This window comes from Heteronotia binoei, chromosome 10 (assembly GCF_032191835.1).
Source record: "Heteronotia binoei isolate CCM8104 ecotype False Entrance Well chromosome 10, APGP_CSIRO_Hbin_v1, whole genome shotgun sequence".
NCBI lineage: Eukaryota > Metazoa > Chordata > Lepidosauria > Squamata > Gekkonidae > Heteronotia > Heteronotia binoei.
Window position 1 is genome coordinate 82,092,970 of NC_083232.1, and position 26,259 is coordinate 82,119,228.

The 26,259-nt window shown below is 43.7% G+C and overlaps 1 protein-coding gene across 3 annotated transcripts in view; it reads left to right on the forward strand.

The window, feature by feature from the left end:
- The window catches only part of POU6F2 (POU class 6 homeobox 2), a 446,425-nt gene that overhangs the window by 323,460 nt on the left and 96,706 nt on the right, over positions 1 to 26,259 (forward strand). For all 3 annotated transcript variants that reach the window (XM_060247655.1, XM_060247654.1, XM_060247656.1), the window contains exon 6: positions 10,973 to 11,304. In XM_060247655.1, coding sequence (XP_060103638.1) covers positions 10,973 to 11,304 — 332 coding nt within the window. The remainder of the gene's footprint in view (positions 1 to 10,972; positions 11,305 to 26,259) is intronic.

Consider the following 26,259-nt stretch of genomic DNA (forward strand, 5'->3'; position numbering starts at 1 on the left):
ATACAGCTACTCTCTGGAACTATGCTGAAAAAAAGGCAGGACATTTTTCAACCACTGATCCCTCCATCAAAGTCAGCTTCCACAATTCACAGGGTGCCATGAGCTATCGCACTGACATTTCCCAGCAGAGCTAAATCGAGCCCAATTTAAACATGATGGTGGGTGTGCATTAAAGAAAACTTACCTGCACAGACTGATATCTGCATCCCTTCTAAACCGGGTCACTGGCTTCTGTGCATGCTGTGTTAGCATGTCAGAGATTTATGGGCTTGGTAATTAGATGCTGGAGACACTCCCAGCACAGATGTTTTTCACATACAAACACAATGTGACTCTTGATGATTTAAGCAAATAAGCTAAGTCTGATTGTACGAGAGAACAGAATACAAAATAATACCAAGATGACATGGTCACTGGCCAATCCATGCTGGTAGAGTGAGATTTGTTCCCCAGTATGGTGAGTAGTCAAACTGTGGGACTTTGGGGGGGGGGGACCGTAAAGAACTATGTGGCACTGTATTAAAACAAAGCACGGGTAAACGTTTATAATTTGGGGAGATTGCAACCCTGGTCAGTCCATGCAGTCAAATGGAACAAAGAGATGGAGACCAAAGATCATCAGGACTGGAACATCACCTGTACTAAACAGTTCAGTCCTTGTTCAAACTGGATTTCCAGAGAGCTCAAGGGAATCACACAAACCAGAAATTCAGCTTAACAAAAATACCATGGTGGCAGGAAAGAGGAAGTTCTTTATGACCTGCTTACTATTCAGATCTATCGAGTATATTTTTGCCTGACAGATCTTTAATGGCTTATCCTCTACATACCTCAAAACGTGCCTTTATTTCTTTATATGATTTATTTTTGTTTATTTAAAATATTTTTATCCCCCCATTTCAGCAGGATTCAGAGCAGCTAACAAGAGATCTGTCCACTGCACCTTCTCTCTTTTTTCCATTCAGTTTAAGGCTGTTGCTCAGTGGCTGGATCCCAGCTGTGGAACTTCCCATACCTCTTCCTTTCCAGCTGGAGTGGGAATGCCTTCTGCAAGTACTGTATAAACTTTCTGGTTTGAAATGCCATTCAGTAGCCACGTTGAAGCACTTCTGTTCAACAAATGGTGGAAATGGGGTTCTATAGGTACAGCCAGGGCTTTTTTTGTGGCAGGAACTCCTTTGCATATCAGGCCACACACCCATGATGTAGCCAATCCTCCAAGAGTTTACAGGGCTCATTACAGGGCCTACTGTAAGCTCTTGGAGGATTGGCTACATTTGGGATGTGTGGCCTAATATGCAAAGGAGTTCCTGCTACAAAAAAAAGCCCTGGATACAGCTTATATGTATGAGAATGCCTATCTGGATACATAGTCACAAGTGTAATTGGAATGTTTGGCTAAGCCCATTGAAGTGCATGCATACCTGTCAAGGCATAGGGTTGCCAGGTCTGCCAGGCAGGAGATGGAGGGGCTATGGATGACAGATCTAGGCTGGAGATTTAGGGATGGAGTCTGAAGAGGACAGGAACCTCAGTGAGGTAGAGTGCCATAGAGTCTGTCCTCCAAACCATCCGTTTTCTCCAGAAGAACTGATCTCTGGAGATGAGCTGTTACCCTGCGGGATTCCCAGGTCCCACCTGGAGGCTGGCATCCCTAGCCTGGGCTTATCAGGGGCTTACCAGGGGCCAGATACTATTCCAAATATGGTTGGATCAAAGTCACGAGGAGTGATTTTAATTCTACATGATGTCTATCTTAATTGGATAATCCATTTTTATTGTATTTTTCTTGCCTTAAACCGTTGTCCTTTGCTTCTGAGGTGAGATCAACGGAAGTAAATAAAAGTGAGAGCTTTTTTTACTGTAATGAAAGACTCCAAATATTTCTCTGATACCTTTTTCCATGAGTCAAGCCAATCTAGAGAATGATGTTACGGCCTTCTATACGATACAACGGTTTAATTTCCATCTGCACTGAGGAAGCAAATGCTGTATTGAAATCTAATTTCTCCTGCCATTTTCTTGCATTTGGACATTTAAAATAAGTTAGTACCGTTTTTACAGTGTGCACAGGGAGCTTGAATCAAAAATACTGTCATAAACCAAAAAGAAAACGATTAAGCTATCCAAGTGGGAGTAGCTTCAAATATATTTGAGCAGCTCTTTGGTTGATCTTTCTAACTAGAACATATATGTGTGTGTTCTAGTTTTTCTGCATTGCTGAATCTTGTAGAGGGCAGTTTGAGATGATGGAATGATTTTTTTTTAAAGGTAAGTTTCTCTGTGCTTCACAATATTAAGGCACCCCAAATTCCTGATAAATTATCATCTCACCATTGTCTTTTGAAAGCGTGCTTTTTGTTTTTGTTACTTTTTAGGCAATATGGACTAGGGGGAGAGGTAGATTTGTTCATGTGACTTGCTGCTGGGTTTAAGGAATCAGGCCAGTATGGGTACAAGATGGATTTAGTATAATCCTAAACCTTTACTCCTTCCAACCCTCCCCCCCCCCTCCATTGAAGCACCATCTTAAAACAGTTCCAAAATGAAATTTCCATATTCAGAGGCAGCCATGCCCCTTCCAGTAGCTGCACTTCTCAGTCTCCACCCAGATCTCCAGGAACTTCCTGATTTGGAATTGGCAGCTCTATTTTGAATAAAGTTTTTCTCTATCCAGCTCCATGAAAGAGCTTTTCATTTCTGTTAACAAGATAATTAATCTGTAAGAGAAACTCAGATCAGCATGGTTCAAGGTGGACTTCATGCAAATATTCACTAACCATGCATATAGCCATAGTCAAAAGCTTTGCAAGAATGCATGGTAGCCTCTAACTGCATTCATCAGCCAGCCTTAATGGTGTTTGATAATGTATGTTATAGTGAATCATAGTTAACAAAAGGATATACATAACCTCCAGTGATGGTGCCCATTCATACAAAGGCCTGGCAACATAAACAAGGGTTTTGCCTCTCTTCTAATCAACATACATAATTTCACCATGATGTTGGAGAATATAGGCAATGCCAATTTGGAACTGGGTTGCATTCTATAAGTCAATATTATTCTTTCTACCTATAATGCTAGACTCTACCTGTAATTCTCTCTACCCGTAATGCTTTGACCTGGTTGAAGAGAGACAGCCTCACCAGAAAGAAGCCTCTTTGCACTAGAAGAAGACTCTGCCTTTAGCAGAACGGAATCACAGGACCCAACCAAATGTGTCTTTTTCATTTGGTGACTGTACATACTGTCTGGAACATTTACAGGATTCACATAGATGCTATGCATAGTAGCTGGAAGACAGCCCCAGTGCATGGGGTTCTGTCACCTGAGGCAGAACCCCAATGCACGCCCACCCCGCCCCCAGCCCCTCTGGGAGTAAACTTTTTTGTGCCCACGCAAATTGTGTGCATGGCGTGATGATGTCACCCCGAGGTTCAGAGTTCACTGGGGAGGCGAAGCAAGTCAGAGGTTCAGGAACTGCACAAGCAGGAGGGGTGCCCACGCCCACCCCTCCTGGGAGCTGGTGCCCTAGGCAGTCACCTAGTTTCCCTACTCCCACTCACCAGCCCTGCTAGAAGATGTACAAAATCCCTGCGACCAATTCATGTTGTCCAGCAATAGTTTGCATTGTTTTATACATCTGGATCGGGGTGGCTCGGCGGTGCTGATGTTGTTGGACCTGTCGGCTGCGTTCGACACGGTCGACCATCGGCTACTGACGTGCCGCCTCGCTGACGTGGGGATTCAGGGGTTGGCCTTACAGTGGCTTTCCTCTTTCCTGGAAGGTCGGGGACAAAGGGTCGCAATTGGGGGTAGCTATCCCGGAGGCGCACACTCGATTGTGGTGTGCCCCAGGGGGCGGTTCTCTCCCCGATGTTATTTAACATCTATATGCGGCCTCTTGCCCAGATTGCCCAAAGGTATGGGCTGGGATGTCACCAGTATGCTGATGACACCCAGCTCTATCTACTGATGGATGGCCAGCCTGTCTGCGCCCCGGAAAATCTCGACCAGGCATTACGGGCCGTGGCTGAGTGGCTCAGACTGAGTGGGCTGAAGCTAAATCCTACGAAGACAGAGGTCCTTTGCTTGGGTCGCCGCGGCCCGGGGAGGGGGATCTCCCTACCGGCTTTTGACGGTGCGCCGCTGATGGCGGCGGACAGGGTCAAGAGCTTGGGGGTGCTGTTGGAGCCTTCCTTAAAGATGGAGGCTCAGATAGCAGCCGCTGCCAAGTCCGCATTTTTTCATCTTAGGCAGGCAAGGCAGCTGGCCCCCTTTCTGGAACGCGACGACCTAGCAACAGTGATCCATGCTACGGTCACCTCAAGGTTGGACTACTGCAATGCCCTCTACATGGGGCTGCCCTTGTCTCGGACCCGGAAACTGCAGCTGGTGCAGAATGCCGCAGCCCGGCTGCTATTGGGTCTCCCAAAGTGGGGACACATCCGGCCGGGTCTCCGGACTCTGCACTGGCTTCCAGTGATATACCGAGTCCAGTACAAGGTGCTGGTTATTACCTTTAAAGCCCTATATGGCCTGGGACCTGCCTACCTGAAGGACCGTCTTTCCCCACATGTTCCCCAGAGAGCACTGAGGTCAGGAACACCAAATCTCCTCACTATCCCCGGGCCAAAAGAAGCCCGTCTGAAAGCCACCAGAGAAAGGGCTTTCTCCGTTATGGCCCCCGTATGGTGGAATCAGCTGCCGGAAGAGGTGAGGGCCCTGCGGGACTTGGCGCAGTTCCGCAGGGCCTGTAAGACGACCCTCTTCCGGCTAGCCTATACCTAGCTATGATGACAACTGATGTAACTGGCCAGCCATCTGTTTACAGGAAATTGAAATATTCTGTTTTAAAGTTTTAACTGTTTAAATATTTAATTGTTTTATACTTAATATTGTTTAAATTTTATGTTTGATTAAATTGTTGGAAGCCGCCCTGAGCCATTCGTGGGAAGGGCGGGATATAAATCTCAAATAAATAAATAAATAAATAAATACAGGGCACCTTTTTTTTTAGAAAAAGCCCAGCAGGAACTCATTTGAATATTATGCCACACCCCCTGGCAACAAACCAGCAGGAACTGCGTTCCTTTGCATTCCTGCTCAAAAAAAGCCCTGGTTTTATATATCATGACTAGGTGCTGTTTGATGAACTCTCATCTCCTCTAGTAATTTGTGCATATTTGCATGTGCAGACAGCAGCTTTTCAAGAGGATCCATCAGTTCATCTTGCAGCAACACCACATTTTGGCCCATTGCAAGGGTGTTTTGTGATTGCAAAATACCCTTGCAATGGGCCAAAAAACCAGGGCCATTATAGGTTTGCAAACCTCCACATGGCACCTGGAGATCTCCCATTATTACAGTTAATCGAGGTCAGTTCCCTTGGAGAAAATGGCTGCTTTGGAGACTGGACTCTATGATGTCATACCCTGCTGAGGTCCCTCCCTTTCCCAAACTCTGCCCTCCCCAGGATCCACCCACCCCCAAGTCTCCAGATATTTCCCAACTCAGAGCTAGTAACCCTAATTTTCAACCATTCCTCTATTTTTGTCCTGAAATACAAAACATATTCTTCGCAGGAAGCTTGGGCGGGGGGGGGGGGGATTTGTGGACGTCAAAGATAATAACCAGGGAATGTATTTACCACCAGGCAGCTAATTAATTTTAGATGCAATATAGGGAATGCTGCAACCATCAGGACATTGTGACTTTTCTACACTGTATTGACGTAGACTGGATTTGAATCAGTGATCTAGAAATAATATGTTTTGTATCCTATTACTAATCTGTTGAGTCCCATCCTCGCCCTCATGTTGTTGTATTTCCTTCTGTTTGTTTGGCACTAAGTCTTATTTTTAAAAACTAGCCACTTCCATTTCACTCCTTAAAAGAGAAATCTGAGCAGAGATTGGAGGGGGAGGAAACAGTGCCTTTGCTGGAAGCCCACACCCCTCATTACATAATGGGAGATAGTGTAAATGCAGCTGTACATTAGCCTATTCATCATGTGCATTCAGTCTCTAGAAATCTACTTCAAGGAAAAGAAAAGAAGCCTGGCTCATTAAAAGATAGACAAGCTCATAAAAGCAGACCATGCCAATCTCCACAAAGGCCCAGATGCTTAAGTTAGTTACACTTTTCAGTTTGAGGCAATATATAAATCCATTCTTCGTTGCTAGGAAGGGGGTGCGTGTGTAAAAGGAGATTTGTCTTCTCAAACACCAAGAGTCAAATTCTCTGCTCAGTCAGATATGAATAACTTTAATGTATGATTTTCCCCTCCCTTTTTAGCCCATTGTATATTGCATTATTTCATTTTAAGGCACTATTGTGCAACATCTGCACAATTATGGAAAAGTGGAGACAAGTGACACAAGAAAGCATGTGAAACAGAGCTGCATCACATGCCTGACATATCCTTTCCCGATTACTCCCCCCTGCCACACAAGCGCGGCAGCAATCAGACAGGCTATGGACCCCAGATCAGAGAAAGGAGGTGACCTGTATGAAGCGATTTAAGAGCAAAATGACCTTGGAGAATTCTAATTTGGACCCATTTTGAGCCTTGCTGGATCAGACTGAAGGCCATCTAGTTCAGCATCCTGTTTCCTAGTCAGATGCCTCTCACAAGGTGTTGGGTGATGATCGGCTTCTTTTCTTTGATCTCAGCAGCTGGTAATCTATGTCCTGTGCAGCAATTGACTAAATTGCGGTAATCTTGAATTCAGATGGACTCAGAATCTAAATTTAGATGGGCTCATAATACAATATACATGTACATTTTTAAAAATGGCTGAGAACCAGCATACCTTAAGGACCCCATACTTCCATATGAACCTACCTAAAGGGCTCCTGAGATCTGCCAGCTATGGGTTGGGAAATACCAGGATTCTGTCTGGGCCTTTCTTCATATCGCTTCCTCCCATCAGAACATTTCCAAAATATTTCATTAGAGCACATGTGCTACTACTATACTGGATCAGCTCCTTGCCAAGTTCCATGGGTCCCCATAGATATCTGGGCCCCTGGAATCTTATACCCCTAGTTCTGCCTCTTGGCAGTCCATGCATTAAGGTAATCTTTGGGGGTCCTCCCTCCTCCCCCCCCCCCAGTCTTCTGAGGATAGATTGATGGCAACCTGACAAACAGCCTTCTTAGTTATGGCATCTAAACTGTGGACCTCTATCTCCTGAGGACATTCGTCTGTCCCCTTAAACTTTGCCAGTGGGTGAACAAGACCCTTTTTTGTTTCATTTGGCATTCCCTTCCCAGCCAGCCTTCCTGTTAATGTTTTGGTGTGTGTGTGTGTGTGTAAAATTGCTTTTAAAAATATTTTAAATGGTTCGTCTCCTTGAGGGCTCTAATTGGATGGAAGAGAAGAATAAAAATGTTTTCAATAACTAAATAATAAAGTAAAATGTGTGGTCCCAAATCAGGGAATGGTGATTTCTTTGTTTTGAAAACAAAAACAAAAACACAACCATTATCACAGTTCAGCCCTAAGAAGAACTATACCCTTCTAAGTCCATGAAAGGCAATGAGCTTAGAATGATATATGCTTAGTTAGGACTGCGCTTTTGATGGTCCACAGCCATTCAGCAGTAGCATGTTAAATATACTAGATCTGACCCCCTAGTAGGAATTCATACCCTATTTCCATTGGATTCAGATGACTTTTGATGGTATGATCATTTGAGCTGGTGATGCTAAGGATGGTGCAGGGCAGGGAGAGTCTTTGATAACGGGTTATTCCTGACTGGCTCAGTTTGTTCCGGCTTTTCATAGAAGCAAAGTCACTGGGCAATTGCTTGTGTTCAGGTTTCAAAAATGCTTCAGGTCACCTTTGATACTTGGGCAGACATTGGCCAGACCATGTCTGCCATCTGGGTGTTATGATGATACCACATTTGCACTGTATATATACTCATTTAGATCACATGCACATCCTTTGTGGCTCATTGCACATATGAATAAATGCTTGATTTCGATCTCTGGTCCTAATTCACTATGCTGTTCTCAGGTTACTCGATCACAGTGTTTCTGACAAGCTTTATAGATAGTACAAACAATGGTGTTGGTTTCGCATTATTGATTGTAATGAGACAACGTATAGCTCCTCAAACTTTCATTCCTCATCTTTTATCTGTCTGTCTGGCATATATGTAAAAGACTGGCACAGATCCACTGTCTGAATCCAGCCAGCCTGTCTGGCTCCATCATCTTTGCCTGCCACGATGCTATGGGCCAGTGCTGACCACCGCTGGCTCTTAATGCTTTCTGTATTCACACAGAAGCAGCGCAGAGAGGGCTGGAATTAGACAAGGGAGAGCTGAGTTCAGATCCTTGCTCAGTGATGAAGCTCAAGACTCTGAGGCCCAATAGTTTAATCATATCAAAGATCCTTGATCTTTGCCCTTGGGGTCATGGGGACATGGGTTGCCAGCTATGGGTTGGGAAATACCTGAGGATTTTGTGGGTGGAGCCTGAGGAAGGTGGAGTTTGGGGAGAGGAGTTCAGTGAGGTATAATCAGTTGTAATACCAGGAGATCTCCAGCCAGCACCTGGAGGTTGGCAACCTTAGTACTGAGGGTCATGGTGGCTGAAGGAGCACTGGTCCCAGAAAGGATGGTTCGGGTTTTGAAGCCATGCTGCTGGGGTAGGTTTGTGCCCATGAAGTAGTTGACTATAGAATGCACAAAATTTCTCTTAAACTGAGAAATTCCTAATTTTTGCAAAGTTATGCAGAAAATGAACTGTTGCAAGTATTTCCTGCCTGCCTGGCTCCATCATCTTTGCCTGGCACTTGATGCTATGGGCCAGTGCTGACCACAGGAGATAAAACAGGAGTATGTTTCTAATTACAGAAAAATAGAATGCCTAAACCGCCTAGATTTCATTAGGAGAAGAGTTAAGTATGTGCTTAATTTTTTCCCCTTGAAATCAACAAAAACCATAAGGGTTTGCCTTTGTGTACCAGTTCCTTGCAGATCTCCTGGGCTCCAACTCTATTCTGAAGCCCTTGTCTTAATTTGTTTCCTTCCAACATGCATCTTAATTTCTTTGGCACCGTGCATATGCTCCCATGTATAACCATTTAGGACCTCCAGGCAACTTTGCACTTTAAACATTGGCTCTTATTTTATTCCTTTTAATATCCTTCGCCAGCACGCAGAGCTCTGTAGCAATAAAACAACCGTAACATATTTAGGCCATTTGCACAATGAGGCCTTTAGGAATTTCCTTCTCAACTTGTGGTTGATTCTTGACATTTATATACTACTTTAAAGACTTTTACAAAGTACTTAAAAGCCATCCCTTCACCAACACAAACTTTGAAGCATTGGCATTTCCATTTTATGGATGGGAAACTAAAGACACTGGCATGCCAAGAGCTACTGTGTGAAGCAAAAAAACTACAACCACCCCAAAAAAGCAGAAATTCAAATCCACATCTTTCTCCCACTATCATTTTGCTATTTGAAGATATTGGATTTATATCTCACCCTCCATTCTGAATCTCAGAGTCTCAGAGCAGCTCACAATCTCCTTTACCTTCCTCCCCCACAACAGACACCCTGTGAGGTGGGTGGGGCTGAGAGGACTCTCACAGCAGCTGCCCTTTCAAGGACAACTTTTGCCAGAGCTATGGCTGACCCAAGGCCATTCCAGCAGGTGGAAGTGGAGGAATGGGGAATCAAACCCGGTTCTCCCAGATAAGAGTCCACGGACTTAACCACTACACCAAACTGGCTCTCTATTTGGTAGACTATAGAAACTACTGGAAAATTCACCATCACACAATTTAAAGCACACATTTCCTCCTTTACACAGGTCACTTGCAAAAAAAATGGATTAACCTAGTATTTGTCTCCCTACAGCAAGTTTTCCTATCTTGTGAACCAGACATAACCAGACATAAACCCAATGGGCATGTGTTGTGGCTCTCTAGGTGTTTGACATCACCTCTGTTGTTCTAGTACAAAGCTAGCAGAAAAAGCAGGCCACATTGGGTACATTGCAAGAAATGAGAGCCAGTATAGGAGGTGCGGGGGTAGGCATGCCAGAACAATTTGCTCAGTATACAAAGCCCAGTCTCTGCTGGAGCAAAGAAAATGGATTCTAAGCTGTTTGTGTTCACAGGTGTGTTCTCCAGTCTCCTGTGTTCCTCCAGGCTCCATTGCCCTTCATGTCCAGATTCCTTTTTTCAGCAGTAGGCTAAACCATCAGTATCTGTTTTGACCAGGACTTTTTTTTGTAGAAAAAGCCCAGCAGGACCTCATTTGCATATTAGGCCACATCCCCCGATGCCAAGCCAACCGGAACTGTGTTCCGGCTCAAAAAAAGCCCTGTTTTTGTCCATGATAAAATCCTTTGCCTACCTACACAAGTTAGACTGGGAGAAGACTGAGCCTGCTTGGAGATCTCCTTTTACTCCATACGTTTTTATATGGATCTTATGTACCCAGAACGGATGTATTTATGAGGGGAGACAATACTGTGTGCAAATTTCCAAGCTTTTCCTCCCTAGCCATAAGCCGAGATGAAAGAGCCTCAACTCTTGTATTCTGTTTTTCAAACAGTGATCCAAGGTCTATCATAGGAAAGTTGCAAGGGGGCATACCATCACAGAAGAAATTAGTTCAAATATGTAGCTTCATGTACATACTGGAAGTTCATAAGGAAGTGATAACAGATAGCTCTAGGAATCGTTGGAAACTCTGTGGTGAAACCATAGTGTTTCTGGAGATCCCCTGCTTCCACTGGAGGATTACAGAAAAATATAATGCCTAAACCCCCTAGATTGCATTGGGAGAAGAGTTAAGTATGTGCTTAATTTGCTCCCCTTGGAATCAATAAGAACCATAAGGGTTTGCCCACGGGAGGATTGGCAGCCCTGTATCACTGTGTTTCTCCATATGTGAAAAGACCACTTGGTAATTCTAGTGTGGCTTTCTTAACTTACAGCTACCTCATCCCTGAATTCCCAGCTTCAGCAGCTTCAGCATCTTCAACAGCTCCAACACCAACAGCAGCAGCAGCAGCAGCAGCAACAGGGCCAAACGAGCCAGCAGCCCCAGGGGCAGGCAAGCCAACCGCCCCACCAAGCTCAGCAGCAGCAACAGCCACAACCGCCTCAGCAGCAACAATCCCAGCAACAGCAACCCCAGCAGCAACCCCCGTCTCAGAGCCAGAGTCAGCCGCCGCCAGCTCAGCAATCTTCGAGCTCCCCTCCAAAGCCCAACCAGTCACCAGGACATGGCCTTCCCTCACCTCTCACACCACCAAATCCACTCCAGGTAGGACCCCTTCATGATCTGAGGGAGGACTCTTACCTTCTCTTCCAAAGTTCTAGGTTTCTTTTCATGGTTCAGCAAGGGTCTCTAGAAGTGGGGTGGCAGCAGTGAAGATCGCTCATCTATTGCGCACATCCTTGTAAATGCATGGGCCTTGTCAGTAATACACCATGTTGTGCAATTTTCATTCAGTGTCATCCCCTGGGGATGTGGAATGATGTGGTATAGCCCAGTGTTGTCAGATCTCAGAAGCTAAGCAGGGTTGGTACATGGATGGGAGGCCGTCAAGGAAGACTCTGCAGAAGAAGGCAAAGGACATGGTACATCACCGCCACTTCTCACTTGTTTCGAAAGCCCCTTGCTGGGGTCATATGCAGCGTTCCCTCTAAGCTGAGTTAGTGTGAGCTAGCTCACAGTTTTTTAGCCTCCAACTCACACATTTTTGTCCTAGCTCAGGAAAAATGGCCCCAGAACAAACTAATTATTGCACTAGCTCACAACTTTAATGCCAGTAGCTCACGAAGTAGAATTTTTGCTCGCAAGACTTGACAGCTTAGACGGAACATTTGTATGTTTCCTCCCATGATCTTGACAGTCCATATGTATGTATCCTCCCATGATCTCCATGTACACGATTATCTGGGTAAAAGAAACATTGTTCAGATGCTTCTTTTCTGCTAAAGAGAAGGGTCGTAAATGAGTGATAGCACTACGAAACTTTGTGTTGTTGCTTCCCGATTATAGGGGAAGTCAGATTGAGCTGAGTTGCCGAGTACACGAACAACAAGAATATGTGAGAGAGTGAGATAGCAGAGCAGGGCTGGTAATAGAGATATGCTGAACTATTCAGTTATCCACTTAGTGTCAAGAATATTTTCTCCTTGTAAAAAAACCCAACACCTTGTACATTGAGAGTATTTAAGTGCCATAGAAGAATAATCCGTGGTCAGATTTTCTGAGTCCTTAATTGCCTGTCATTTTGTATTTTGAAACACCTGTTCAAAAAGTGGCTTTTCCTGCTCTATTTACATCTTGCCAACAGCCTGCCTGAGGGTCTCCAGGGGCTTGGCTTGCTAGCAGGAGTTAAGCTTTACTACTCAATCCTCTGCTTTCAAAAATTTCTCCTCTCATCCACCAATCCTGGTGAGAACCGGGAAATAATCTACCTCGAGTTTATCAGGTTAAGTTCTTCCCTTTATGGTGAATACATAATATTTCAGTTCAAGGGGGTGCTAGCCTAGATCAGTGCTATGACAATGGGAATGATGGTGCTTACTGTCCCCCCTCTCTACATTATTTCCAAGATTGGAATGACCCATACTTCAAACAGGCATCATATCCAAACCCCCACGAGATATCAGCAGGGTTATGGTCAGCAGCAGACTGAGAGTGAAAACAAACAATGGATAAATAATCCTTCATAGAATCAAAATCAGGGTGAAGCCAAGCTATAAACTCAAACAAAATGGAACAAAAAAGGTTATCTAAATGCAAGCAGTGACAAACCAGACAAATGCCATTTCTTTGGGCAAAGGCTGTGGCTCAGTGATAGAGCATCTGCTTTGCATGCAAAGGTCCCAGGTTCAATCCCTGGCATCTCCCTTAAAAAAAACAACCCGGTAGTAGGTGAAGTGAAAGACCTCTGACAGAGACCCTGGAGAGCCACTGCCAGTCTGAGTAGATTAGAGTGATCTTGATGAACCTGTGGTCTGATGCAGTATAAGGCAGCTTCATATGTGTTTGTATGTGTCAAGAGTACCTAGAGGACCTGCCCAGGCAACTCATCAGATCTCAGAAGCTAAGCAGGGTTGACTGCGGCAAGTATTTGGATGGGAGACCACCTTGAAACACCACGTCAGGAGGACAGGGGCAGGCTTTATTCCATGCCCCCAGTAGGGGTCAGTCACCAGAGTTTGACATGACTTCCAGGTGCAGACACACACACAAAAATACAAAAAAATATCACCACCACCACCACCCCCAAAAAACAGTGTATCTAGAGAAGAGCCTTTTTTGAAGATCTTTAGTGGTCCTTCACTTCTTTCACTGCAGGAGTAATATGCTCCCTGCATCGTAAATACTCCCAACGCAGCACTTTGAACCAGCTGAAATTTCCAGCTGATTTTCAAAGATCCGTTTTCTCTTTCTAGGAGGCATTTACAACCTCTTGGATCCAGTTGGTTAGTGCCCTTTGACTAGATGCAATTTTCTGCGGGGAGCAAGTATTGCAATATCTGGAACTCATCCAAGCAACAACAGGATTAACCTGATAACATTCAGTTTTGTTTCTGGTATCAATGGTGGCATCAAAATCAAGGCAAATGTGAGTGATTATGGCTGCAATGCTATGGACACTTTCCTGGGAGTAAACGCCATTGTATATCATGGGACTTATTTCCAATTAGAATTGCTTAGGTTTGGACCCTACATCAACCAGGTACCTTGCAACAAATTACAGACATCTGTGGAGGATTCTGGAGTTTATGAGTAGGTGCAATGGAGACAGTCCTTTTTAGAGGGGGCACTGTCCACAAAGTAGACTCTAAGATAAGCTCTTACATTCAGGATGTTCGTCCTGAGATCTTTTTCACCACTGGTCTAGTGATCGTTGTATTTTGTTGTCCCAAGATGTCTTACAGACGTAGGCTAGCCTAATCTTGTTAAATCTCAGAAGCTGAACTGGGTTGGCCCTGGTTTGTTATTTGGATAGGAGAACACCAAGGAAACCCAGGGTCACTACATAGAGGCAGACAATGGCAAACCATGTCTGACTGCTTCTTGCCTTGAAAACCCTACAGGGTCTCCAAAAGTTAGCTGTGACTTAACGGCACTTTCCAACACCATTGAACAGGTTCAGATCATTAACAGAAAATGTCTGGGGTGCTATAGCCGACTACCTTGTGGACCTCTCTGTGTGTGAAGTTGACCCACTATTTGGTAGATTGGCCTGCCATGCCGTGCAGCAGTTCCCAAGAGTTATAAGGTCCACCTAACTTGCTTCCCATCCCTGTGAGGGATCAGGGTCCTCCAAGTCTAATCCTTATGTGACTTTCTGCTGCGGGAATGCTATCTATTCCATCTCTAGCTTGCACCAAGTGCATAGTTGTAGGAATAACTGTTTGTATGAACACAGCTAGTAGGAACACACCTTGAGTCTTCATTCAATAACAACACAGAGTCAAAGTCCAGTCGCACTTAAAGACTAACAAAATTGGTGGTAGGGTGTGAGCAGGGCTTTTTTGTAGCAGAAACTCCTTTGCATATTAGGCTTCACCCCAGGATGTAGCCAATCCTCCAAGAGCTTACAGGGCTCTTAGTACAGGGCCTACTGTAAGCTCCAGGAGGATTGGCTACATCAGGGGTGTGTGGCCTAATATGCAAAGGAGTTCCTGCTACAAAAATGCCCAGGGTATGAGCTCTAAAAAGTCACTGCTCACTTTTTCAGATACAGCTAACACTTCACTCTCCAATATATAGGACAGATGGACTCACATTCTAGCTGTATTTGAAGAAGTGACTCATGAACCTACCTCAGTTTTTTTAGTCTTTAAGGTGTTACTGGACTCTTACTCTTTTCTACTGCTACAAACAGACTAACATGGCTTCCCATCTTGATCCATCAACACAGAGTCAATTTCGCTCTTCAGGAAGGCAATGATCCACTCGCTGCAGGAAAAACAAACTGAACCCTGCAGGGGCTACAAATACATGCTGATTGCTGTCAGCTAATTTGAATCAATCTTTTCTATGCAGGCTGAATCAAATCAGGAGTCTTTACATACACAAGGAGAGAAGAACATAACCAGATACCCATGTTGCTTTCAGCTGCAAGGTGGGGGGGGGATTTACTTCTTTTTCTGGTAGGAGTCCAACATTAACAGCAAGATTTATAAAATGAACTATAGGTACAAATACAGAGAATTCAGGAAAATACATATCCTCTGATTTTATAAGTAGGACCTTTAGGGCAATCAAAGCTACCTCAAATGCTGTCGTCACCTATAGCAATACAGTTTTTATCTTGTGGTATTTATTTGGGAAATAAATGTAGATCTCAGCTGGAGCTAACACCCAAGCAGGGGTGGAATTCTAGCAGGAGCTTATTTGCATATTAGGCCACACTCCTGATGTGGCCAATCCTCCAAGAGCTTACAAGGCTCTTTTTTGTAAGCTCTAAGAGGATTGGCTACATCAGGAGGCTGTGGCCTAAAATGAAAAGGAACTCCTGCTAGAATTCCATCCCTGCTCCCAAGTAATTATGCATACAACTGCACCCTTAAATTGGTATAAATTGGTTCACTCACCACTGGGAACCTGTGCTTGCAGAGGGGTAGACTCAGCCCCACCCAGCTTATTGCTTTGGTTCTCGGCTGGCACCACCCATGTAGCACACCTGCTTCCTCCTCCTCTCACCATCTCTCCTCCTGCCAAGATGGTTCCTCATTTAGATCCTAGAATATCGGGCTTTGGTTTGCAAATCTCCTTCCTGAATGAGATTCTGTTAGCAGCACTTCAGTACAGGGTGTCAATGGCTACTTAAGCTAAGTGAGCAGTCTATCCTGTTAGCGATAGCTTAGGGACTCTTTAATATGTAGATTATTGATGCAAAAATAGATTCAGAGGGGCTGCTGTCACATTTTATCGTCTCAGCGCTGTTGCCGCGCCAGCACAACTGAGTGCATTCGATACTAAGCCGTGCTAAAATGCTTGCTAACTACCTGTCTAGCTGCTGTGCTGGTAATTTTCTTTTTTAAAAAAAAATAACTAAGCTCATAGACATATCTATAAAATATAACCTTTTAGCATTGCCACTTTGACAGCATTTTGACTTCTTCTGCAAGACTGGATCTGGTTTCTATTTCCCCCTCCCCCCCTTTAAGCACTCATTTTACGGAAAATGAGTTGTCACTCATTTTATGGAAAAATCACTTTGAGAAGGGGGCGGAGGGTAGCAGGGTCAGCCCTCCTGCTAGGATCTTGAGTATCAGCAACCCTATTAGCATAGCAGTCGCCATCTTTATATACCTCTGTAACTTTTGGATGGGCCATTCAGATGCCTAATATGGCCCTGGGTACTCCAGTTTCAGGAGCCCTGTGATGCAGAGTGGTAAAGCTGCAGTACTGCAGTCTGAGCTTTCTGCTCACAACCTGAGTTTGATCCTGGTGAAATCTGGGTTCAGGTAGCCGGCTCAAGGTTAGCTCAGCCTTCCAAGGTCGGTAAAATGAGTACCCAGCTTGCTGGGGGGGAAAGTGTAGATGAGTGGGGAAGGCAATGGCAAACCACCTCATTAAAAAGTCTGCCGTGAAAACGTTGTGATGCGATGTCACCCCAGAGTCGGAAATGACTGGTGCTTGCACAGGGGACTACCTTTATCTTTTTACTCCAGTTTCAAGGAAAGGGGGGTTCTAATGGCATACAGCAGTGTTTCCCATTTGCAGGGTCGTGACCCAGTACCGGGCCAAGGAAGCCTCACTATCGGGTCACAAGAAAAGTCAAAGCTAGCCCCGCCTCATCCCTGTGTTGTGCAGAGAGGAGCTGGGCTGCCTCTCCTTCCTTCTCCCCTACTCCCAGTGTTTGAGAGAAAAGCTAGCATCCAGTGGCACTTTAGACCCATGAAGTGTTCTTCAAGATATGAGCTTTCATGTGCCTTCAGTTCTTTTAGGGAGATTTCCCCGGGAGGCCTGGGCAGCAAAGAAGGGTGTGTGTGTTTTTTTCAGCCGGGAGGGGCAGGGAGTGTGCATTTCAGTAGCTTTTTTTTTTTAACCAAATGACCCCTGGGCAGAATTTTTGCTGGCTGAGGTCATCTGATGGTGAGGAAGGCTTTTTTTTTCTTTGCCCCCCTTTCTTTCTTTCCCTGCAAATGATGCTCTGTCTGTATTCTTGGTGCTGGGTGGGTGGGGAAGCAACAGTGGGAGGGCTTCTAGTGCCCTGGCCCCACTGGTGGACATTCTGCTACTTTTTGAGCATTGTATGAGGGAATTTTGGACTGGATAGTCCACTGGCCTGATCCAACATGGCTCCTCTTATGTTTATGTTCTTTCTTTTCATGTACTTCTTTTCCTTTCCTTCCAAGGAGAGCCAGTTTGGTGTAGTGGTTAAGTGTGCGGACTCTTATCTGGGAGAACCGGGTTTGATTCCCCACTCTTCCACTTGCACCTGCTAGCATGGCCTTGGGTCAGCCATAGCTCTGGCAGAGGTTGTCCTTGAAAGGGCAGCTGCTGTGAGAGCCCTCTCCAGCCCCACCCACCTCACAGGGTGTCTGTTGTGGGGGAGGAAGGTAAAAGAGATTGTGAGCTGCTCTGAGACTCTTCGGAGTGGAGGGTGGGATATAAATCTAATATCATCATCATCATCATCATCATTTCATTCTTTCCCTTTCCCTTTCCCTTTCTTTTTTTCCTTTCATTTTTACTGGATGAAATTTTTCTGTTCATCATACTGTTGTTGTAGACATAGGAGTTCTGCCAATGAAAAGTTGGCACCTCCAGTTGTAGCCAGGTGGCCTTCTCTGAGATTTCTGTGTGAGTGAGTGAGCATAAGAGGTGTGGGGCAGAAAGAGATTACTGGAGATTACTGCGGTATATCTCAACAGCACTGGAAGAGATGGTACTATGAACTTGGCACCATTTTATTGGTCCTGCTTTTAACAGCTGTCTGACACCAAAATTAAACTCCTCCTGTAGATATTAAAAAGGATGAAAGTAGTTCACTGGCTAAGTATCTGCACAACAGGTTGCTTTTAAAGGCATGGGAAACACAGCCAGTAAAAAGCTGCAAGCCCCTCATAAATATCCTTTTTGGGATAACTGCAGAAAAGCTTGTATGAACTTCATATAACTTGAAATTAATTCATTAATTGCAGTGCAATTCTCTTCTACCTTTCACAGCAATTCCCCTGTGTTTCAACCAAAGAAAAGTATGAAAAATATTTGTCAAAAGATTTTCTTGAAACCAAGCAAGCTTGGTTGTGACTTGAGGCAGGGTTCCAGTAGTAGCAGCTGAAGGAAGAGCCTACTAAATGTGTCAGCATAGTTTAGGTAGAGCAGCTGCCAGGGCTCAGTGTGGGTGGTACACAGTGCTGGCATTCCTGAGTGCAATGGCAACAGCACTCCCAACTGCATACACTGGCCAGTGCTGTTGAGGAAGGGATGTATAGGTGGTGCAGGCAATTGAACATGGGCATTAGGAGTGCTTGCAAACTGGAGAAGAATACATAAACAGATAGGTGCATGCAGGTGTGGGGGTGAAAAGAGAGGACCACCCACTTTCCACCCCCATTTTGGCTCAGCATGAGTTTCAGAGAGATTTTTCTGAAAATGCATTTACTTCTGAAGAAGAGGCAGGTTTGGGGGAGTGCCCTGAAAGTGACATCACAGGGAAAGGTGGAATTTTGGTTCAGTGTGCTCCGGAAGTGATATCACTTGGTCCTTGATGCCACAGGAAATGACATAATTCCTGTCTCCCGGCTCCACCCCCAAAGTCTCCTGGCTCCACCCCCAAATTTTAGTGGGCCACGAAGGAGAAGTGTAAAAATAACCAGGCCACGGGAAAGAAAAGTTTGGGGAACCCTGGCATATAGCGTACACAGCTGCTTTTGTGGGTTTTTTTTTTTAACTTTTTAGAACATAAAGAGCTTCCTTTTTTGTCTGTTGCTTAAAATATTGACTTGGAATTAAATTCAAGGAAATAATAGCCTCCAAGGTAAATGGTCTTTATGAACTGGAACAAAGCAGCTTCTGTTTGGAAGAATATTAAGGGAATAAAGATCAACTAAGTTAAAATTTGACAGGTTAAATTTCATTTCTGAATTCTTGATTTTTCATGTGGGTCTTATCCTCTTACATTATTCAGTGGCTGTCCGAGAGATATTGGTTTAGAACAGGGCAGCTTAGAAAGATTGTCACGGAGAAGTCGGAAACACAGAGGGATGATTGCATTTATTTCATAAGGCTCTAAAGGCTAACAACAATTATAAGTAAAAAAGTACAGGGGCTGTCATGTCTTCAGACAGAAAATTAAATGAAAGCAACTTTGTTATGTATACCTGACTGAGGTATTTTTCTTCCCTGGGTTGATTTGAAATTAATAACAGTTTTGGACGACAAAATGGAGCCGCAAATTTCTCAGCATGATTCATGTCAGATTTCTCTATGATGGATCAGGCTTTGATTTTATTACTAGTCTCTACTCAGTTCAGTGGAGGATGTTGGCTTTCCTGATTTTTCCCTGTAACCAAATTGCCTGGCTACCTCATAGCCTTAATCATGCCATCTTTGAATGATTCTTTTCTTTTGACCTGGTTTGGAAGGGCTATTTTTAATGCATTTATTTATTCAAATGTCTGCTCTGCCTTTTCACTGAAAAAGCCCCCGAGGCAGTTCAACATTGCTCTTCACATGGATCCTCAAAATGTAACAATAATTTTACTTTTCCAAAATGACTGTGCATATAATTACAGCACACTGTGGTGAATAGCCCATCTGGAGCAAAAATGTTCATTCAGGACTTGCCCGTTCATGACTAGTAAAAAAAAATGATCCTTTCTTGGAACTGCCCCTTTGTTCAAGCAAGTAGAGAGCCAGTTGGGTGTAATGGTTAAGTGTGTGAACTCTTATCTGGAAGAACCAGGCTTGATTCCCCACTCCTCTACATGCACCTGCTGATGTGACCCTGGAACAGCCACAAGTTCTCTCAGAGCTGTTCTGCTCAAGAGCAGTTCTGGGAGAGCTCTCTCAGCCCCACCTACCCCACAGGGTGTCTGTTGTGGGGAGGGGAAAGGAAAGGAGATTGAAAGCTGCTCTGAGACAACTTTGGGTAGTGAAGGGCTGGGGTATAAATTCAATCTCTTCTTCTTTTGTCCAAAAACAGGTAGAGGTGAAGATACAACCCAGGAAGGAGATGTAGCAGCAGCAACCTTGCCCATTATATACCATCATATATGCTTTGAGGTTTCCAACCCTTTAAGTTATTGATTTATTTATTCACAAAATCACCACCTTTCTGTCCTTACAAATGCCACCAAGACAGCTAAAACTTTAAAAAAGGATCCCCAACCTTTTCACCCTGTGAAATTCCAATACACCCCTTGAAATTCCAATACAGTATGATGGGCAAAGGTATAAAATGGCTGCCACAGAAAGCAGAGCCAGACACAAAATGGCTGCCACAGATAACCTTCAATCACACCATGAAGATCCTTGTGCTGTGGTGTTAACTGCTCCCATAGCAATGCTTTTTTTTAAATCAAATTGCCAAAGGCCAGTCAGAAGCCTTGCTAGGCCAGAGCCCTATCTGGCCCCACCCATTTTCTACAAACACTTGGCAGGTGCCAGAAAAGGTGTTGGTGAGCACGGGCACCATTCTGGGGACCCCGTCTCTAAAACAAAATCACATTTTAATATTATTAAAATTCAACCACCATTACCCCAAAACATACATCTCTAAAACAATTAAACAACAGTTAAATTACATGCAAAACATTAAAACATTGCTTAGGAAACAAACATCACTGAGAGAATGGCAAACAAAACAAAAACGTCTTCAGCCACCGGCAGAAGATGGCAACAGAATAATCCAGATAGCCTGACTCAAAGCCAATAGCTTCCATGTTCTTCTCAGTGTTGTCTTTGAGCATCAAGTCTCCCTCAATCATTTGAATTTATTCAGGGCTTTTTTTGCACAGGAATGCAGTTCCGGCTGACCTTGTGTCAGGGGTGTGTAGTCTAATATGCAAATAAGTTCCTGCTGGGCTTTTTCTACAAAAGAAGCCCTGAATTTATTCATAAACTTGGAGCATGCTCCAGCCATAGTTACACTATTTTAATTCCCATTGATTTAAGTGGGAGCAATTTAAGCAAGTAATGAAGCCCTCCTGATGGAATAATGGGATTTAAAAGTGCTGGATCTTACCTTTTGTTTCCCATAATTTATTTAACCAGGCTTGGGTTTTAGATACTATAACTTATTTCCAATTTATTGCTTTAAAAAGCAAGGAGGAGTTCCAGAAGTAATTAAATTTCCAACCAATGCAATATAACTAACACAATCTTTTCAGCAAGCCCAGCAAACACAGCAAAGGTGTCAGAGGCAATGCCTATCCTATTACTCGAGACATCATCATCCATATTTCCTTTCAAAATGTATATATATCTGCTGTATATATCTGCTGCAGACAGGAATTAGTAGATTCTTTAAAAATGGTTATTTCATTATAGTAGCTGGCAGTTGATCACAGGGAAAATGCAGTTTTATTAAGCAACCTTGAGTGTATCTCTTTTGATGGAAGTCAACAACAAGCCATCTTTTAAACTAACTGGCAAATCAATTAATGGGGTGGTATTTTGAGGATCTTTATGAAGAAAATCATCAAGTTTCTCTTGATAAGGACACCAGAGAGAGGATGCCAAGGTACCCCTACAGCACCTCTTGATCCATTTTCAGTAAAGACTCCCTACTTCCACTTGCGTTTTATTTTAATTCTTTTACTTCTTTTACATTGCACCAGTTTGTGGAATGCTTATGGGAAAGCAATGTTTTTTAAAAACAGGTGCAGATAAGGCATTTTCTGCTTGATAACGTACATGATTTCCTTAAATCCAGTCATGGTGTTCTGTGGTCATCACCAATGCACTGTTAATCAAATTTAAAATCTGATTAAATACATTTTTAAAATCTGGGATTAATTAATTCATACAGTAGCGCAGCAACAGATAACGCTCTGAAACTTGCTTGACAACCACAGCCTAAAAACAAAGAGTCTCCTCTTTTATGTATGAAAATGTGGAAGGAGTAGTGGGAACCTTCAAAGTAAGGGCTAACAATTTAGTTATAAGGCAGAGTTGCAGGAAATGAAGCGATGAAAACCAGAAGTATGTGGTGTTAAACTGACCTGGAATTAGACTGATAAATGTAGACTCTAGAGAGACTGACTTCAGTTCATTTCTGTGGACTTTCTCTCTGACCCAAGTGGAATTCTTTCAGATTTTCTGCACTAACTGAAAAACAAATACATTAAACACTGCTTATAATGTGTTACGTTTCCATGAGTTACTTGCACGTTTAATAACTCATGTGAGCAGTTTACTTATGAGCACAGAATTATATATGGAGCAGGGCATTTGCAAAAGTTCAAAAGTCAACTGGGCGAGGAGGGTGCGCTCTGGAGCCAGAATTTCATGCTCGTGGAATTTAATATATCAAAATCTGTGAGTGTCCTTGTCATGTATTATGCTACTCAAGAGGGTACTTCCATGGTCTGCCACATGCACAAGTGAGCAACTCTCAGGCATAAATTAATATGGGTAGAGTGTTAAAGCTGCAGTACTGCAGTCCTGAGCTCTGCACACGACCTGAGTTCAATCCCCGGCAGAAGCTGGGTTTTCAGGTAGCCGGCTTGAGGTTAACTCAGCCTTCCATCCTTCCGGGTTCAGTAAAATGAGTACCCAGCTTGCTGGGGGGGAAAGTGTAGATGACTGGGGAAGGCAATGGCAAACCACCCCGTAAAAAGTCTGCCATGAAAATGTTGTGAAAGCAATGTCACCCAGAGTCAGAAACGACCGGTGCTTGCACAGGGGACCTTTGCTTTCCTTATATCAGTAAAATTTTGCTGCCAAGTTGGCTGCAGATTCAGGGGATCTTCTAAAGTTATTCTTACAGATATGATGTCAGGAATTGGGTTGCCACCAGGTCTGTGTTGGAAAATACCTGGGTTTTTTGCGGAGGATCCAAGAGAGGGCAGGGTTTGGGGAGGGAAGAGGCTTCAGCAGGGTACAATGCCATAGAGTCTACCCTTCAAAGCAGCCATTTTCTCCAGGGGAGCTAATCTCTGACAGATGGAGATCAGTTGTAAAAGCGGGAGGTCTCCAGGTGCCTCCTGGAGGCTGGCAAACCTGGGAACAATGTTTTAAAATTTGTGCAAATGCTACAGAAGACAGGTTAGAAATACATCTGACTCACTTCCAAGATACACAAGTGAAAAAATACCATTTGCCAAATATATGTGTTGGTAGTGAAAGGCATGAGTCTCAAAATATATATTCGCAAAGTATCACATCATGGATAGCCTTGAGCCAGGCCAGACTTGACAAATACCATGGAATTTTTGTCCGACTGTAAGAAGTAAATTAAGTGCCTGAACAGCCACAAATTGGGTCATGGTTGCAATGGAAGGGGCAGTTTAACCTTCCAAGCCCTGCTTAGTTTTGTGAATCAAAATTGGGTTCCTTGTGCCATTGTTACCATCTGAAAGGGGGAGGTTTATAAACACATCTTCTATTCTTTAAAGTGCTAACAACAGTGCAGGGAACCCAATTTTGATAGTGAAACTGAGGTGGGCTTGGAGGGTTAAATCCCCTTGTCACTTCCCATGCAATCCCAATCCAAACCACAGCTGCACATTTGCACAAGCATTACATCTCCTGAAATCCAATTTGATTACACCCTTTGATCACCTCTCTTCAGTGGTTCTGCTCAGTCTCCCATGTTTCCCCTTATAAAGGAATTCCCTTCCAGAATCGGTACCTTTTTCTATTCCTTCAAACCCCTCCTCAAAGAATTGTCTGACAATTCTTTAGTCTTCATTCCTAATTCATACAAAACTTAAATGAATGTAGCTGTATTTGTTCACATTACATAATGCAGTGTTCTCTAATGTGGTGCCCACTGAGTACTGTGATGCCCAGCAATGTGTTTTCTAACATCCACTTCTTTCTCCTCCAAAGTGAAGAGCCAATCCTTGATTTCTCAATGGAACACAAGGTTCTTCTGAAGAACCCAGGAGACATCACATAGGGCTGCAATCACATGGTGGATTTGATCTGCCATAGCCACCCCCACCCCCAGATTTAATGTGGGTGTTCACATGTGCACATCTTCCACCCATGGCTCACCCATCCTTACTTCATTGAAGGATGCACTAGGATGGGATTAAACAGCCACCGGGAACTTCCTGATAACAAATTTCCAAAGTGCATGGTGCATTTCCTGGCCATTCAGACAGCCAGGGTGCATGTGCTGTGCGTGCACAAGAGCAGTGTGAATGTTCCTCTTGTACATGTGTGGCCCGTGCCTATCCCAGCAGCAGGGCATGAACTGTGTGATTGCCGCGGTGCACCTCAAAGAGCACTGGCTTTTTCAAAGTTGGGAGACTGCCATGGCAAATTCCTTATCTGATCACACCCTTTGTGTCTGCTCAGGGAGTACCCCTTCAAAGACAGCTGCCTCCGTCATAGAAAGACACTTAGCTTGGAAACTCCTAATCTTTTTGTGATTGGCACTAATCTCCAATGGCAGCCATTGATGGTCATGCCTTCTTGGCAACTATTTTTATGGTGGTGCCACTTATCTTTTCACAATATCTTGGAAGTGTTTACAGGCTCAACAAGGTTGGGGTCTCCTCATCAAGTGCAATTGATCCCACTCATCCTTTACATAGATGAGCGTGGCTGACACCGCTCTCCCTTCCCTCACTACCACTGCGCTCTCCCAGTCCCCCCTCCCTTTCTCTACTGTTTGTTAGCCTTCAGGATCCATTCTTTTTGTTGCATCCCCACATTCTTGAAATGTAGGATGTGAGCTCCTTCTAAACCCATCATTTTTACTTTCTGTAAAGTAGCTAGTTTGATGATGGCATTTAAGGAATAACAACCTTTTCTCAGGTCTGCATCTCATAACACAGCTCAATGCAGAGTGCATTTAAGGTGTCTCTGATATACAGACTCCAATCCCATCTAGGAACCCTGAAAACTGCCGGTCCATGGCAGATGAGTACTAAGGAACTCTAACAGAGAATTCTTAGCACCCTCAATCACACTACAGTTCTCAGGATGCCATGACAGATAAACAAGCATAGACCCAATCTAAGAATTTAATATATAGTCAGACTCATATTTATTTTTATTTAGTTAAAATATTTATGTCCTGCACTCTCAGTCAATCATGGCTCCCTGGCTTTCCGTGACACTGTTGTTGTTGGGGTTTTTTTTTTAAGTCATTCCATTTTGGAAATATTTTATATGAAGCATAAGTCTAGAAAATGAAATGCATGGGTCCACGGGTGGGAAATGAGGAAGTGTTGTTTGACTACTGTACCCCCACACCTGCTACAATGCTAGCTCCCATTTCAGTTCCACCCACGTGTCTGAACTGCACAGATCAGGAAAATCGGCTGCGCAAAGAGAAATCTGTATGGCAGGCAGAGAAAGAACGGGGTTTTTTGCTATTTTACTTGCCTGCAAAGATCGACAGAAAAACAGGAGATTCCCCAAGGGCTGCCTTGACTGCAGAAATATTCTGACCATTTTCAGAACTTGGTGATAAAGCACCTTTTTGTTGTTGAAATCTACACGAAATAAGCAAAGCCAAAGAAGGCTCATGACGGGTAAATAAAAAAAGAAGACTATGGTGGAGCGGGTGGGGGGGGGGGGAGAGGGGACATTAAGAGAACCACAACAGAAACATTCCAAATAAAAGCAAAGCCTTAGATGGCAAAAGCAGCTTCTACTTCAGATTAAATTTTCATGCTAATCTTAAATAATATATCTGGCACCTAGATATTTTATAGCAATGGAAGATAGATGGTAAAGCACAAGCCTAAATGAGGAAGAGCACCTGAACAATTGCCCAAGGAACCGGTAGCTTTATAAAAAATAAAATAAAATAAACCGTACTGCATTCAAGGACTGATGTTTCTTCTTTTTTTTTTGGAAATAAACTACTTTCTAAAAAGCTTGATTCAACATTTACTGACATTTCCAGGCATTTACTACAAATCTTTCAGATTTAGAAGGAACAACAAAGTTTATATTGCTTTGAGAGTGGCAGGTAAAAATTAATTTACAGACGCTGTCTGTAGTCACCCTTTTTCTTTCTGTCCATATTTGTCTGAAGACTATGTCCTTCCTGTGTTTACTTGGGCGTAATTAATTGATTTTGAGGCAGCTTAAGAACTGCTCTGGAAA